The sequence below is a fragment of the Xiphophorus couchianus genome, chromosome 3 (genome assembly GCF_001444195.1).
Source record: "Xiphophorus couchianus chromosome 3, X_couchianus-1.0, whole genome shotgun sequence".
NCBI lineage: Eukaryota > Metazoa > Chordata > Actinopteri > Cyprinodontiformes > Poeciliidae > Xiphophorus > Xiphophorus couchianus.
Window position 1 is genome coordinate 21,045,393 of NC_040230.1, and position 18,437 is coordinate 21,063,829.

General features: G+C 36.0%; 1 protein-coding gene across 2 annotated transcripts in view; it reads left to right on the forward strand.

Moving 5' to 3' along the window:
* cdkal1 (CDK5 regulatory subunit associated protein 1-like 1) overlaps positions 1-18,437 on the forward strand; it is a 190,543-nt gene that overhangs the window by 78,673 nt on the left and 93,433 nt on the right. For both annotated transcript variants that reach the window (XM_028013056.1, XM_028013055.1), the window contains one exon: positions 4,330-4,433. In XM_028013056.1, coding sequence (XP_027868857.1) covers positions 4,330-4,433 — 104 coding nt within the window. The remainder of the gene's footprint in view (positions 1-4,329; positions 4,434-18,437) is intronic.

The following is an 18,437-nucleotide window of genomic DNA, read 5'->3' on the forward strand; positions in this document are numbered from 1 at the left end:
ACAACAAAGGAAGTTACTGTAGAAGTTGCTAAAACACTGAAGGGAACATGAGGCACCCTTTTTAAAACAGCTCTTTCAGCGTCTAATACCACAAACATGAGACTCAAATGAATAGGCTAGATGCAGCAGCAGAGTTTGAACATTGTATGAAACAAACCCCAGCTACATATCAAACACTCTTCACAGACAGCTGGAAGACAAAAATGTTGTAAAGATTTATTGACAAGTAGGGATTATGTCAAATGTTTCTGAATTTTATTTATTTATATGTAAGCCCAAGATTACTTACTTTAAGTTTAAAGTAATCTATTACTTATATTACAGCAGGGAGGCCATTTATTTATTTATATATTTAGTTTGATCTGGGGCCATAATCTATAAAATTAAGAGTCAACTTGAATAATAAGGGAATGATATAAAATCTGTAAAAAAAAAAAAAAAGTGCTAAATCCTAAAAATTACCTGGCAAAGTTAATAGCAAATCAAAACACTTCTAAAATGTAACCAGCCTGAAAATTACACATAAAAACATTAAATAGTAAAATACAAACAATATTAAAAATAAAATCCCATTTTATTTGTTGAGCTCAATTTTTAGCATAACTAGAAATTAAAACATTAACTGACTTTTTGGCAATTAAGCACTGAGATAATTTAGATCCAGTGTTATTCTAACCACTTCAGAGCTTTGCCACATGATGGAGGAATTAGAGAGGCAAATTAGTGAAATGTTAAAAAGCCAGGAAAATTATTTACAATTTTGAGCAAAAAATAAATGAATTTCTAAAAAGGACATGTTGCATAATTTAGTATTTGCACTGACAATTAACATTTCTGTCTATACACTGTTGCGTTTCTCTTGGCAAATCTGAATACTCATGAAAAATACTGTTTTTGCTTTAAAGTTGAGCCAAGTTAAGCTCTGAACATTAAACAATTGCGTTAATCCTAAATCCTTATTATGGCTTAATATATACAAATATATACTTAATTTTGTTTTTATTGGGGTATTTGGTATGCTTGCAGAGTGTGTATGTAATTTGAAGTAGGTTAAACTGCCAAGTCGTTTCTCTGAATTAGTAATCATCATCTATTCATTGCTCTTATTAGGTCTTCTCTCTATTGTGCTGGCATTCTTTGTTCCTTGACTCCACATTATTTAGCCACCTCCACTTTGACTTTGAGATGACACTAACAACAAACTTACAGGCTTTATGCATTGTTCAGATATATAATGGGAGTTTTAAGACATTGTTTGCTCATATACCCACTTCATCCGCCTCCAAGTCCCATCAATAAGCGAAGTGAATAATCTGTCTTTACAATTTGTAAAGTGCCCAGACTCCTCCGTACAGTCTAAGCTTTGTTTTCTTAATTACATTTTGAAGCTGGCACAATGCAAACCCCCATAAACACATGCATTCTCTTTTTTGAATACACCAATGGCCCAATTTGTTTATGCATAATGCACTTTTCTAATTAATGTGTAGATACTAAATGCTTATCAGAATGAAAACATTTTTCTTGCTCCACTCACTTCCAGTGCGTCTCTTTAAGATTTTGCATAAGTGAGGTTCTGCAAAGAAGAAAATACTCTTGTGTATGAGCCTGGGTGTCAAGGGAGCTTTGCAAGAGTGTACATGGAGAAATACCCAGAGTTTTGTTTCTTTGTTACACTTTGAAGGCTACAGTAACACAATAGCCTTTGTCTAAAATTACCTACATACGGGACTCAGATACACCTGGGAAGTAGCCTTTTACATTCTTACACATTAATGAATTACTCTGATGTCAGCTGCAGGAGCCCCCTCTATGGTTTAATTAACAGGAACGAAACAGAAGGGTTAGGACAGGTACAAAGTAGGAAAGGGATGGTAGCTAATAGGTGGGTGGTGGTGGTGTACTTTGAGTTTGAAGTGTATGTGGTAAATAAGATTTTGAAAAATTTTTAAACTCAGTCTTAGGCATTACAGACAACTGTTTACAGCCTAAAAAAATCTGAAAAAGAAAATCAGCAAGACTCCTGTTGCTGTCACTTCTACTAATTCTGCAACATAATTGTCAGTGCTGTACTTATGCAGCTGCTGAATAGCAGTTCCCCTTGTATTTCCTTTAGCACTATTAGAAATAGTTGGTGCTTTAGCTAAATTCAAATGTATATTCAATATAAGTTTGGTATCAGACAGAAACATGATGTTGAGTGACTCTTGGATTTTAACTAAACATACATTGATTTATTTCTAAGCATAACAAACAAAAATGTACAACATTGTCCTAAGAATTTGTGTTGCTGATAAGTTGAACAATATTGTCATCCCAGTATCAGCAAGTGCAATATCAGCATCTCAGTTCTGTTTGTTTGGTCGCAATAAGACACTATATATATTTTTTATATCATCTTCCACTTTAGTACACCTTAGGACCTATGTCCATGTCAACTTCTTAATGTTGATTTTGTGTGTCAGAACAATAACTGTCTATTTGATTCCTTTTTGTATTAATTATATCCCTAAAGTACCATATTTTTGTCTAATTTGGAGATGTAATATAAAATCACATACCTTTCAGAGCAGAATATGATTAGAGTATTGGTAAGTGGAGGGTGCTCTGCTGCAGCCCAGCTTGAACACAAGACAAGCTTGTGTCAGAGACATTAATGATGTTTCACTCACTCTAGGTCTTAAAGTGTTGACTAGCTTTTGCAGCTTGTTGAAGCTTATGAAAAAGTCAGATCCACTGTGTTGTTGTGATACTGGACAAATGTTTATCAGGAGTGCACTCACACAGCCATATGAGCAAACGTCCACATAATTGATGCAAATACACACACTGACAACCAAGCCTCCGACTGTCTCTTGAGATTAATGTTGGTGTGATCCACTCAGTGAGGGCTGATCACATTAGAATGGATGTACCCCCAGTGGTGTGTGTGCATGCTTGTACACAGGACCCCATCTGTCTGTGTTTTCTCCACAGTTAGGTTCTGTGACCTAGCTACCATCTTCAGTGCTCTCGGCTAGGATCAACAATACCCTTAGAGTGGGGGTGTCAGTCTCATTTCTATTGTGGGCCATATCAAGATCACAAATGTCCTCAGTAGGCCAGTTGTGGCAAAATGTATTGATAAAACTACCCGTACAAACACAATAAGTTGCTGTCTGCATTTGAGGAGTACTTCTTAAAATTAAATGTTGAACATCTTTTCACATTGACGTAAGTTGCCAGCATACAGATAAATACTGCTTTGATTTGATTGATAAATAATATTTGAAGGTTTTGTTGTGTTGTGTGTAATATTTTTTTTCTTCTGGGAATTCTTAGGAAAACCACTGACCACTTGTTCTGCATATGGAACAACACTGTTTAAGTCAATACGCTGCTTAGGTTTTTCAACAGCAAACAACAACTAGAATCAGAGTTGAATGTTGTCTATATTTATAAATGAACTGCTGAAAGCAACATATTGTTTTTGAGTCCAATGTGACAAATTTGAGGTCATCCTTGCAAATGCTCTCTATATAAATAGTTCTGCTCAATTTTCGGTTGCTTTTTAGTTGACTTACACTCTTAGAGAAAAAAACCTTTATTTGATTCAAATAAAGGGTTATTTGAAACTAAGATCTACCCCAGACTCCATACACTGCTATCATTCTACATCTTGGTATGAGACAGTAATTTTTTATATTTTTTAAAATTTTCTTTTTCCTGCTTCATTCTTCAGCTTCTGTCTTTTCACGGTCAATTAAAATTAAGCTTCTCTATTTTGTAACAGAACACTGCATTGAGTCAAGGCTTTCCACTGTTCCCTTAAAGACAGCTGTCTGTGGTCCTTTTGAAAGGAGCTAAAGTCTTTATGAGGGTTTTATGAGGAAAAGGACAGTTTTGACTCTGGCTTAACGTACGGTGAGGCTTATCTGTTGACTCAAAATCAAGTATTTTCATTTAGGTTTCTTCCCTTAATTGTTACAGTTTCAATTTGTTTTCATGAACATTTGCAATGATGTTTGATTAATTTATGTCATGTTTTGTTTTTAACTTTCTGTTCAGAAGATGAATCATCATTGCTTTGCTTTGTTTCCTTACATTTTATATTGTCTGTATATTATATGCTTTGTGTTTTTTTTTCTTTGTCAAACACTTTAAATCGTCGATCTTAAAAGGGAGCTGTATGAGTATATTTTGCTTGTTTAAGCTGAAGCAAACTCAACTAAACACCAAGTGCTTGTTAATCTAATTCAACCAATGACAGACTTTGTACTTTTATTTAAAATAATGCTTTTTTTCAAAGTGATGATGAGCCAACTTTCTACTTTGTTCATGTTGGTCCAGGTGTTTGAATGCATGTACGTACTGCAAGACAAAACATGCTCGAGGAGACTTGGCCAGCTATCCCATAGAGGAGCTTGTGGAACGAGCTAGGCAGTCTTTCCAGGGTGAGTATCTTAATTTGACTCTACACATACAATCACCATGTTACTTAGAATGTCGGTATTTAATCATTATTAATTTATTATTATAAAATCATTCAATAGAGATGGTAATAGGAAAGTTGCAGAAAATACACAACTAGTAATTACTGTCTGAACATGTTGTAGACATGAACATGCCAAGGGTATCTATGTTCTTGGAAAGAGTATGGTGGGGTAGTTTGATTTATAATTCAGTGTGTGCCCATGAGTGTTGCTCTTGGTTTGCTGTGCAGTTGCAGCATATTTGTATGTTTGTGTGTCCTATTACGAGGTTCTCGGTTTGAGTAACACATGTTGATGTTTTTGTTCTTGGGGAGAGGCTCCTGCCAGTTGGCTTTAGTTTTGTGCCAAAGGAACAGCTGTTGTGCCCTGGCATCTGTTTCTTAAGAGCACTCTCCCAGAATCCCAAACTGCACAGCAGGCTACTCTTCCATCAAGCCCCAGGCGGGTCAAACAAGGGCAAGTTTACACACTGCTGCCCCAGAAGTCCAGCTATCTCACCTAGAAGCAGTGGCGTCATTAGTTTTAGGACGGGCACTAATTTATTGTCATATATTATTGTAGTGTTATTTGAAAAAAAATATTTTGCTTTGTGTGGGAATATCCAAACAGCTGCTGCAATATTATTATTATTAGGATTTATATTTTACACACAAATACACAAATATTGGTTTTATGAATTTCTTTTTGTTTGTGACATGAAAGGTACACAAATTTCTTTAACACAGAGCTTAATAGAAATGCAATATGTTCTTGTTGGACATTTTCTGGATTCTGCTGTGTCAGTGCAGCAACATTTATATGAGCCATGGCTTTTCAAAAATAATGCATAATTTTTTGATGAGGCTCTCACATTACAGGGGCAAAGGAAAATTGAAAAGAAGATGTCCTTGTCAAGGGCAGTTTTTAGTAAGTCCCTCCCAGATCCCTCCAAAACAGCTGCATCTATGCCACTGCCACAGGGTGGGCAGTCAAGGGCAAACGCACCAGCTGCCCAGACCTTGATGTGTGTTGGCGTGTGGGCGTGTGTGTGTGTGTGTGTTTTTACACATAAGTGATGTGTTAAAAAATTTAAAAAAAACAAGGCTCACCACCAATTGGTTTTGGAAAGATTGAAAAGATAGACATTTTGATATTTTGGGAGCAGCACATGCATTTTTTTCTGTCAGTAAAAGGGTCATGCTTTTTTTTTTTTGAAAGAAAATCTACCAACGCCAAGTAAAACTGAATCCTCCAATTAAAACAGTACTTAAAAACTGTTATGTAAATTGGAAACATCAACTAACCAATCCACCAGTCAGGTTGTTCCTGATGGGCTTTTTTAGAACTCAAAAGGAAACTGAAAAGTGGCATCAGCTTTCATTATTATTGTTACTATTACAGTTGTCTGAGTTGAAAATAAAAAAACAAAATACATTAAACATTATTTGTTAAACACTCACTTTTAAAGCAAAGTGAGTGTATAGCTCTTAACTAATAATTACATTTACATAAATATTCACTACAGTGGCTAACTATCCTTGTACTTGAGGTAGTTAGAGATGATATTAGTGGTAAAGATAACTGAATACCCTAACTATACATCTTTCTTCAATAAATACCCAAAATATTACATCTTACTTGTAATTGATCCACAGATCTATGTAAAACAGACATGAATGCATTTCTATGTCTTAATGACGGGACCTGTGACCAAACCTGCCCACAAGGTGGCATGATGATGTCATCATAGCCCCAAGTAATAGGATCCCTCAATGAAGTAAAGAATGTTGCACAGAGAAATCACAGCATATAAGCGTCAGTATACGATTTTCTTATTGCATTTTAGGATAGTTTTGTGAATCTAAATCCTTTGCACTGATGTTCTGGAGATGTCCCAAAACTTATTTTCACTTCATTCTTTTGCATGTGTTTTTCATTTCAGAATTCACATCAGATTATGCTCTATAGTTTACAGCTTTCAGAATTTTTTTTTTTTTTTTTTTGGGCGGGGGGCGGTTCCATTTAACGGTATTGTACATTTCTATTTCACATTTTTCAGGAGATGATTATAAAAAATTCTCCCAAACCAGTAAAATTCGTAATATGTTTTCAGTTATAATTATTCATCTTTCAACCAATAAAGCTATGCAGCTAAATTTATTTCATCTGGTCCATTATGATTACTTCCATGTATTGTTATAGCAACCTGCAAACAGCAGTGCACACAGCAGTTAGTATGGTTTCTGTGAGGCTGAAATTACCCCCCCAAGCAAATTTTTAAATATACTTGTTTCTAAGTCTGATTTATTACTTCAGAATTATGCTTTAATTTAAAATATATTAGAGAGAGACTTCTTTTAGGAGAAGCCATGAAGTACAGCCATTAAATTTAGACGAGTTACACAAAGTCAAAAACATTTTGAGAGCCTAAGGAGTCAAATTAAAGACATAAATAGGAAGACAGAGACCGGAATGTGTGAGTTTACAAAGTTTGAATATACTGATCAGGAAATTAAATCTGACCTGTTTACCAAATGAAAATATTTTGTATAATGTGTGAACATCTGGTTAAAGACTACAACGGCCATAGATGCTGATATGGAAATGGTGTTTGACTGTCAGTCTGCTCTTATTGAATTCAATCAAGTTTATTTTAAAGTTTGATTTTAGACCAAATTTCATCTCAAGGCACTTTACCAACAGGTCAAATTCATAAGCAGTTACTAAAACCCAAAAAGTAAGTATAAGTGTATAAGTGGGGGTCCCATTTTTCCACTGTTTAAGACCAAACTTTAGTCGGTTTGGTATTCATTGGTAAGCCTGAGAAAACATTTAAAGTACTTTATTCTTGCTGAGTGGCATTATTGATAAGAAGGTTTCATCAGAATTATTTATTCTTATTCAGGAATAATTACAATTGTGCACCATTTGGTAATCTGATGTATACATTTTCTGTCACATGAAATGTCTGTTTTCTTCAACAGTTGAAATGATATGTCACATTTCTGAATGAAAGGCACAGTGTGTTCTCTCCATCAAATATTTTTGAATTACATCACGGCAGCGTAGCAATTCCCCCATCCTCGCCGTCTCCCTCTATTAGCCACCTTTTTCTTATCTCAAATAAATTGAGTCTTACAAATGGACTCTGCAATTTGATTTACTATTTGATCTGTTTTGAATGGAAATACGCTGAAAGTATGAATTGCTAATTTTGATTGGCCGACCTGCCAGTTTTGGAGGTATTTGACTGGTTTATCTCTGGGAACTTTGAAAGGATTTATGGGATTTATTCAAATACGATTTGAGGTATATAGCTCTCTTTCCATCTGGAAAAGGGTGGGAGAATGTGCGTGCACAGCTTTTAAAGTAATCTGAATTATTCAAATGTATGAATGTATAATTTTTAACATCAGAGAGGTTTGTTAATGCATGCAGGTAATGGAGGCTGTGAATGTCATGGCAAATGACAAGCTTGTGGGTGTGTATGACTATTTGGGAGATGAGTGTAGAGGTTTATATGTGGAGTTTATGACACATGGTGAGAAGAAGGGAGTGGGCTGGCCTGTGTGTCAGGAGAAAAGGGTGCATCTTAAGGTGCATATTTTTCTGGAAAAGAAGAAAAAAAGGTGGAAAACCTGGTATTTGATAGTTTTCTTCTGGAAGTGGGAGTATCCTCCTTAAGTTCTTGTATAAATGAAAGAAATCCTCTTAGTTCTTGGTAAATATTATCCTTCTGTGCCACTCCAATCCATGACTCTTCCATGCGCCATCTACTCCCAGTCAGCAAGTTGCATTTAGTTCAGTGTCCTTGTCAAAGATGATATTCAAACAGGATTATTTTTTTTGTTTTTATTGATTTTTAGTTACCTCTGCAATGTAGTCTTTACTTTCAACTTTACTGTGTAAAGTATTCCTTTAACACAACTCTTACTGCTGTTGCAGAGTATTTTGCCTTGTATTTCGGCATATTGAGGAACATGTTTCATGGGTTTAAATGTAACATAATGAAGGGGATATTTTGTAATATCAAGTCTTATGTGTCACATTTATTTCATGTGATGCTGTTATGAATTGTGCATGTGCATAGAAATATAGACTGGGGAATTTTCTGCCCTCTTAATGGGCTGAAAATTATTACTGAAATTAATATGGAAGTCAGTGATTTACTGTCAGTTTTATGGATTCATCATGCTGAGAAAAGTAAAGCCTGTCCTCTAAACATTATGGCTCTCAGAAATAACATGGGCAACAGAGCCAGGGTAAAATGCCAGGGCTGACCAGAGAGATAAAGCTCTATTTTTGTTGTGGTCCTCAAACTCCTCACTGCTGCTGATGCCCTGTCATTTTAAACTGTCACTAGGGTGTGTTTGAAATGGCCCTGTCTGAAACAGGATGTGACGCTTCCTAGGCACAGACACACGAGGATCATTCCCACATGACACAGTATATTAGTGTGTGACATGCATTGCAGCAATCATGATGCAATTTAGATTTTGGGCTCAAGCTAAGGATGGAGGCTTAGCTTGAAATACCTTCATGAAATGTTGCTATGCTCAAAGAACACTTAGTTTTTCTACATGATAATAATTTTACAATTAGTTGATGGGAGTAATGTTGTTGCCTCTCAAATTGTCTGTTTACTTGATGCACTGCAGGCACAAAAACCCCACTAATGTTCAGAGACATCATCTGCTTTTTTTCACATTTCCACATGACTGCTAGCATCAGTGTTAAACACAGATATTAACAGAAATGACACTGCTTAGTTTCTGGGTTCCAGCTGGATGACATATGACAGATAGCCAGAGATAGACAGACAGATATACAGCTCGCTGGGTAGGTCCAACATCTGTGACAGGTGTCAGCTCCTGTTTGCCTCTGCTGCTGCAGTTATGCCAGACGAGGCTGCCAAAGTTCGTCGGCTATGATCCTGTATGGCTGAGTGGATTATTCAGGTTGCAAGATATAGTTTAGTGCCTTTGAATTACACCTGGAATCAGATTACACGAAGCGTCAGTGAACCTTGCAGGGGATGACTGGTCATCACCTCAGAACAGAAAAGGTTAGAGAAAAGAGTTTGGCCATGCAGGAAACACGTTTGGCAGATGCACTGGGTCAAAGCAGATGTGATTGTGAAGAAGTTCAGAAGCTGTTGGCATTATCACAGCGTCCTGTAGAGTGCAGAGATTGAAAACAAAACTCAAGCCAAAGGGAGAACTGCCAAGAGATTTAAATATTGATGGGAGCATTGATCACAGTTTAGTCACCAAAGTGCCATTTATTGAAAAGAAGTGGAAAACTGCTGAGCATGCAAGAATGGGTACAAATTTCCTGTATGAAGGCAGTCAAATTCATTATCCCCTGCAAGAGCTCTCATGGAGAAGCTAAAATGGATTTTCTGAATCACTTCCAGGCCAATAACTCGCTGATGTTTTTCACACAGACAGAGGTTTTCCCCCTGTGTGCTACAACTGAGATATAACCCAGGCTACAGCTACGCCAGCGTTTGGCCATACATTATGTCACCACTTCTGTACCAAAGCACTATTCAGCAATAACAAGTTGTATGTGTGCAGAGCTCTGAAACATTTCAACAGATGTATAGTGGTGTCAGTTGCGCTGAACACTTTTTTTTCAGCACAAATTAAAAAAAAGGTTGCTTTTAAAGTCATAAAAGCTTGCACACCAGGGTTCATAAACCAACTGTGCAGAATTAGGGAAGCTTTCAAGACTTCAGCCATAAAGCTTGTTCTTTTGCTGCACAGTACGTACATTTAAAGCAGTGTCAAGTTTGCACTTAATAGGTGGAGATGTTCCCCTATGTTTTCTCTTAGCTTTAAAGATAACACTTTACAGAACTTATATAAGGAAGGAAGTGTTGGCATTTTTTTTTCATCACACCCTTTAAGGTTGCCTGACACTGAAGCATCTCAGTTACATTGAACTGAAAGAGGTTATATGTTTGTTTCAGTTATTCAATTCAAAAAGTGGAACTTATTGAGGTTCATTTTACAAAATTATCTATTCCACGCATCTTATCTGTTAATTTTGCCCTATGGCTAAATTTTTCCTTCCACTCAACTTTCCATGAACAGATGGCTTTTTTACCAACATTTAGGTTTGACTCTCCTTTTGCAAGGTGTCAGTTACTGTTGGAGGCCCGTTGAAGCAACATTTCTCCCCATGATAGGTTGAGGGTGGTGAGTGTGATTTAGTTGGTAAAAACACAGAATGTTTGTGTTTTTTATCACCTTAAAAGTACCATAATCAATTTCAGAATAGTGTTTCCTAATGATGACTGAAAAATCTCTATGTAATTTGTTCCATTTGCTTTTCTTGATCTAAATAATTGTAGTTACAGAAAATGTGAAAAAATATACATTTTTAACTTTTATATTATCACATTTTTTCTGGAATTTACCTTCTCATGCACTCACACTCACCAACACACAATGAATACTTCCTGAGGCTGTCTCTTCAAGCAAGGTTTGTGTAACCCAGCTGCAGCCTCACCTCTACCAGAGCTCATTATGCATGGACATGAGGCTCATTGTGTGTTCGTGTTGCGTCTGTCTGTTTATTCTTGGTTTGACAAGTTGAAAGCCACTGGGACTGTAAAGAGGAGAGGGGACTGTTATTTTCTTGTCTCAGTTCTTGTACCATTTAAATATATATTTATTTCTGGTTTACCCCTAAAGTTCAGCTAAACTGCTGCTGTCCTTCATTTGTGCCTCTGCCTCTATATTCTTGTTTGACCTCTTTTAATTCTCTCCCTGAGCTGGACAAAAAGACAGCAGAGGGTGGTGTGTGTGCACGTGGGCGTGTGTGTATGTGAGTATATGCGCGCGTGTGTGTACCGTCTCCTCCTGTGATTTAGTGCCAAGCTGGCAGCCGAGAGCAGTGAATAGGGGGCCCCTTCCATACAAAGAGAGCACATATACACAGGGACACACGCACAACTCCCAGTCAATGCCAGACTGCAGGCCACCAACCACACACCTGGCATGCTGCTATTATGTCACCAGTGTGTTGTGTGTCTGCGTGCATTGGTGTGTGTTTGTGTGTGATTGTGTAAGTCCAGCAGACACCATCTGCTCTGTCCTCTGTGAACTTGTCCACACCCCTCCTCTCGCTGTTCCACTTTGCCACATCAGAATAGTTTACAACCTCTGACAATCACTTTATTTTACCATCCTACAGTATTTCCACTGAAATGCACTGTGCTACTAAATACTCTATATTATGTTACACCTGGACTTCACATGTATTTACAACTGTAGGGTTACATCTGTCTCCCTTTGGATTGTTGCTGTGTTACTGTATGTAATGCAATCTAAATCTGGAACTCCAGATGTCTCAACTTCAGTAAGACATACATTCAAATGCTTGTTTTATTTTGTTTATTTTTAGTCATGTGATTTTGTTTTATTATTTTGGGGGGGATGGGGTGAGGGGGTCACTAAATGGATTGTAAAAGGAAGAACGAGAGTAAATATGAATTTAAAAAATGTAATCACCTGCAAATACGCTAAGTTTATTTTTCTGATAATGGAGAAATGGTTTCATGGGATTTCTTTTAACATTAAATGTTATTTTATTGCACTGGTTACTTTTTTCTGAAATCTATTTTCCTGATATTTCCCCTTCCCAGTTTTTTTCCCCCTTTTTCCTCACTAAGAGGCTATGTTTATTACAGTGTTTTCCTCTGCACAACATATTGTGGGGGTGGGGACCCTGTTCCCCGCTCAGTCAATAGGTGGCAGTAAAATACTTGAATTAATGCTTGAGCCATGTGCTTGGCTTTCTGGCCTTGTTATTGTCTGAGAGTCATCTTGTGCCTGGTAAAATGTTTAACTGCTGGAAATCCTCTGACTCACATTTGGGTTTTATGTTCTTTCTCCAAAGTGCATTTCTGTGTTTCTATTTATGCTTGTTCCCTCTTTTTTAGCTGTTCATCACACTGCTGTTCTGTCATTTGGTATTAAAATTAGAAGCATTAGAAAAACTTCTCAAAGAAAAACTGCAAGTGCAACATATTGCTATAGGAGATGTGTAAATACAAATATATACATATCTGTATATAATGTATATTTTTATATACACATATGTATGGAAATATACACATCTTCATGTGTAAAGTAAAAATGGTCAATGGCTCATTGCATTCATATAATTCTTAATGTGTTTTCTGTCCTCATTTTCTTTTGTGTAATTTATCAGAATGAGTGAGGGCAGCTCCTAGTTGCATGTCACAGCTTTCCTTTTAAAAGAGAGATGCAACTATGTTGTGAATCAAGTTTAAAGCAGCAAAGCCTATGACAACTATCAATTTGTTAGCCCAAACTGAGTTGCAGTGCAATAAACACACACACACACAGGAGCAAAGGATCAGTAGAAAATAAGTGGCCCAAGAAATTAGGTTCATATGCTTCAATATGATGTCTATACTTGGTCAGATTAAACTGTTTAATACTGATTTGAGAACTTTTCAGTCTTTTAGCAATCCCGTAAATGTCTTTGAATCATGAAAGCATGACCTTTCGACCCCTGTCATTGATAACGGAAACCTGCTTTTACATTACTGTATCTTTACAAGTAACTCGATTTAACAAAAAAACAAACATCTAATTATTTTTTCTTATGTGCTTGATACGAAACAGGACAAGATATTTTAGGAAATCTGCCATTGAATCCACCAAATTGTTACCAAAGAGTCACTCCATTTTTATTTACATTTCACTCAGTGTCTTTTTCAGAGGTTTTTGTGTTTTCTTCAGTGATTCTTGGTGCAGCGCCACCACAGGCGAGGGGGAGAACAGTTTTTTCAAAGGGTTTGCTTTGTTTGACACAGTGCAGTGAGAAAGTGAACTTCACCAGCAGAAAATGTAACAAATGTTGTAATTTTGTCTCTAATGGAACAGAATCTACGAGACTCTAATTTCTAGAATCTAATTTGAAGAGTCGCATATCTAATGCACAGGTTGAATAGGTTTCAACCTGTGTAGTTTATTTTATTTTATTTTTTTAGATCCATTTCTTTGTAGTGATATGGGCTGTCAAATTTAGCTGCCTTTCCAAATCTAAACATAACTAGACAATTAGCTGTCTAATATTGGGAGACTTGTTAAATGACAGTTTTCACTTTCATTTCAATTTGATCTCTGTAATAGTCTGACAATTTAAAAGAAACAAAAATACTAATATCCACTGCTCCCAGGTTCCGAAAGTATTGACCACCTTCTTTGTTGATCACACACACAAACAGTGACATGTACACCACCAACCCACACATCGCAATTAATTACTGTCTACCTGTGATTTACTTGAACCCAACATCAATGCTGTGATCAACACAACTAATTACCTGTAAAAGAAAGCAAAATCAAATGAAGTCTAATGAAAGGCTGACAAGAAAGACTAAAAAATGTTAGAAAATGAGAAGAAAGCATTAGTTGTACTCTGATAGAATACATCTTAATTAAGTCCAAAGATATGGTTAAGCCTGTCCTCCTGATGGAAGTTTAAGTTATCTGCTTAAGCAAGTCCCATTTTATCAGTTTTATTGCTGATCTTTTTTTCAAATCAAAGGGCTGAGTTTTTACATTTCTTCCAAAAACTCTTTGAAAGAACAAATATTTTAATGCAGTTTGGAAAAACTGTTCCAGTTATCCTCATATATTACTCTATAGCTGGATATCCTTTTCTCATTCAGTTTGGTTCAAATTATTTTTTCCAGAATTAAACTTATTGTTTTAATTAAATCTGTAATAAGTTTCATTATAGATTTCATAAAGGGGCTATTTTTCCCCTAAATTCACTATTTGTTGTGCAGTGGTTTGTGCTCCACCCTCGTGTGTTTGCTTTGGCGTTTTATGATAAACCAGTATTGCTATATTTGATTACAGAATGCTAAATGATTTGACATTTTATGAAAAGGCCATAAATCAGTCCATTCTGAAAGGCATATTTAATCAGCATCTTTTTAATTTTGTGTTTTGGGGATTTTTTTCTATGTGAAAGCACCCACAAAAAATAACCCTATGTTGATTTGTTTAACTATCCATTGGATGTTTTGATGACTAATTAAAATGTAGAAACTGTCAACAATTTTAACTGAGGAGCTAATTACTGTGTAACTGATTGACGTACCAATAGGCCTGTCGCGATAAACGGTAAATCAATTAATCGTACGATAAATTAAAACTATCGACGTCATTTTAATTATTGGCACTATCTTCTCTTCCGGCCTTTTTCTCTTTCTGTTAATGACACTGAATGAAAAAAGGCTCAACTCCGATGCTCTCCACTGACCCTCCCTTCCTCATTTCGGCCCATTTTCAAAACCGGAGATCACACATTAGCCGACAGAAATCCTAGGTATAACGGTTCGATCGGGTTCGTTCCTGCCGTGTGGTGTCCAACAATGGGCACAAAATAATGGCTACAAGTCCAGTTAACTAATTTTAAAACCAGGCATTAATTAATGCTTTACTACAATCTACCTGCAATGCATGTGGCTAGTGTCAGTCCTGGTTCAACGAAAATCATTATAACCTGTTTAGGTCACGTTAACGAAGAACAGCTGAAAAGTTACCGGGTTTATCAACTGCGGTAGCAATTTCACTCCAACTCCTCTCCTTGTCATTTCTATATTCTTTGCATGTTGAATAAACATTAATGTTGTTTCCACATATCATCTCCAATGTCCGCTGGACTTCGGGTTGCGCAGTGTCAGCTGTTTGGGATTCCCCTCCGTAATTTCCCCTCAGAAAACAGGAGGAGAATCCTCGCTTTCTGATTGGCTGGCTGTCACATTCAACTGGCTGCGTTAAGCTCCCAGTGGGGAAAACCTCTGATTTAGATCAGAGCGGCAATGACGATCTACCATAACACACCACACAATCTTAGAAAGACCAACGTTTTAAGATTGTGGTAAGGGGAAAAATAGCAGCAAAAAATCATGTAGTGTGAACTATTGCATCAGGTAGTCAATGTGCCCATCTTCTCTATTTAAATCTAGTTATTACTGAAGGGCAACATAATATACAGACTTCATAATCTGCACTCTTTTGGTTGAATGCAGTATTTATTTTTACTTTGGCTTTATGTTGTTTAGTTTTTATCAAGTACATTTTTTGTTAATGGAGACTGAGAATCCATTTTATTTTTGTTTTTGGTTGTTTTGTTTATTTTGTTTATCAGCTCAAGTGTTTAGTGTTCTTTTGAAAATAAAGTGTATCGAACTTTGGCAGGAAATCGCCTGCATTATTACGTCATTTTCATTAAATCAGTGTAAAAAGATCTTCAAACAATATTATCGTTTATCGCAATACTTTTTGAGACAATTAATCGTTGAGCAAAATTTGCTATTGTGACAGGCCTACGTACCAACATTTGACTGTATTTAAATATTTTTTTCATTTAATTGTGTCTGATTAATTTTCACATTGAGGAATCTGAACTAACGTTGCCACTGTAATATAACTGTAAGTAACTTGAAGTTTGAGTATTTAATTTTAGATTTAAATAGCTTATTCTAATGAGGTGATTGTAAATGATACTCATACTAAGATGGTGGCTAACCGACAAACATTCAAAGTTAATATTTTGGAAAGACTACTGAAGGGAGTGGGACACTATTTAAGAAAATAAAAATAAACTTGGGCTTGTTCTAGCTCTGTGACCCAAAAACAAAAATGAACTGCCATCATATCTGAAGTGTAAAACACTCACATCCTTTTGGTGTGATTTGCAGCTCTGTGTGGTATTTAGGCATACATTTGTGTGTATTTCATCCCTCTGTGGTATATATTTTGATACCATCAGGGGGTCTTTTCACACCCCCTGCAGGAAGCAGTTCTCACATATTGGACCACCCATGGCCACAGCCACAAGCCCCTAGAGTTGGGTGACATGAAAAGGCTACAGGGGAGACAGCTGATGCACACGCGCATACACAAATAAGTGGAAACACACTCTGAGACCTCAGAGAAATGCTCTACAAATGTTTGAAACTATTGTTTGTCAGCAAGTAAATGTTTCCTCTAATTGTTTCAACTCAATCTCTCTATTAAAGCCTGAGGTTGTGGATGACATTGCCTCTTGACAAATAATGTTTTTCCCCCCCCATCAGATTTAGTATTTTGTGGTGAACTTTTGAACACTAAATTACAATAAAAGCAACAAAGAACCATTCCTCTTTTCCTGTTTTATTTTTCAGATGCAAACATGTTCCTTGTCATGATTTACTACCATGATTCTTTTGTGTATAAAGTTTTTACTATTAAAGAGACTTGTTTTATGTTTGTTTTTGTACTGGTTCCAGAGACTGTTATGCTATTTAAATCCGCTGCATTCAGAATCCAATATGATGTCCTAACATTAGGTGGTTCTGCATTCATTGTGTGTATTTTATTTGAAATGTTATGAAAGGGCAGTTTTGCACACATTATCAAAATCAAGTAGGTGGAAGATAAACTGGGGTTTGTTAAACTAGGGTTTTACTTTTTCACTAGGGTTTTACTTCAACAGTCAAGGGTTATTTTAAAAAATTTCTTCATTTAGCCACATGAAGACATTATCATTTATTTACAGTTTAAATTGTCAACAGAAATGTGTAATTTTACAAAAAGCATTTCTGTTTCAGCCATTTCCTGTCTGTGTTGATGCATAATGCCCCAGTAACAACTTTTATTGGTATCGTTAATAAATATAAAATGTTTATTACAATTTGATCAGGGTTGTTCAGATACAGCAGTGGTTGTTAAAATTTGTAGTTACTGTAGCTTTTTGTGAGAAAAAGTAGTTTTAAGCTTAATCTGAACAGAATGCAAAGTATCTTAACCTTCCAACTCAGATATGGCTGCAATTCTTCTTGTTTTTATGTAATAGGATACATATTTGATAATAAAGATATAATCAAGCATCACATTTTATTTAAAAAAATACTTATGCAATGTTCAGGGATTTATTTCATAATGGTTGCTCTATAAGATGTGTTGAAACATATTGTAGAAGTACATTCAGAGTTTGTGAATGTTTTAGAAATTGTACCTTTTCAATTCAGCTCAGGAAGATGTATAATTTTGAAGGCCACACTTCTTTATTTTTAAGTGAGGGATGTAAACCATTTGAAAATTTGGTGAAAAATAGAGACTGATCGGATCGGATGAAAGGAGAGTGACGCTGTATGGCTTTTACAATAACCATGCTTGGGACATGTTGGGACTTGTCTGCAGCACTCACCTCTCTGAATCTCTCCTTATCCCTCTTTTGCTCTTGTTGTTTTCCATTTTACTTATCCTTTACACAGAGGTCCTTTAGTGATCTTTCTCTGTGTAGTGACAGTAATTGACTAACCATTGAATGAATTAACACAATTTTCCTTTTTTTGTACCGGTTTTAAATGTTTTGTCAAGGGAACATTCTTTGGAAAATGTATGTTTTATAAATGTACTAGCAAAAAATACATAATTGGGAGGCAATTAGTTGACAGTTCTGAAAGGAAAAGTATAGGACAGATGATTATAAGAACAAGGAACAGGCAAGAGTGAAAAGCAAAGTACAAAAAAATATCAAAAAAACAGAAACAGAGTAAATGCACTTTGTGTTCCTAGATGTGACTCAAATGTGATGGTTACGGCTCAGCACAGAGGGACAGATAAAGTTGGTATGTTGCTGTAGTTAGCTTAATTATTCTGTTTTTTATGCTCTACTAATCTGGAACAAACTTCCAGAAAACGGCTAAAATGCTGAAACCCTGAGTTCCTTTGAATCAAGGTTAAAAACCCATTCATCTTAGAGTTGCCTTTGCCTGTTCTATTAATAATTGAAACATTAACTTTTGTTTTTAGTAAAACATTTTTTTGTTTGTCCCTTATATTTTCTAATCATATAAATCACTTTGAATTATTGTGTTGCTTAAATGTGCTATACCAGGAGTCACCCACAAAATGCCTGCCAGCACTAGGTCTACCCTAAAGA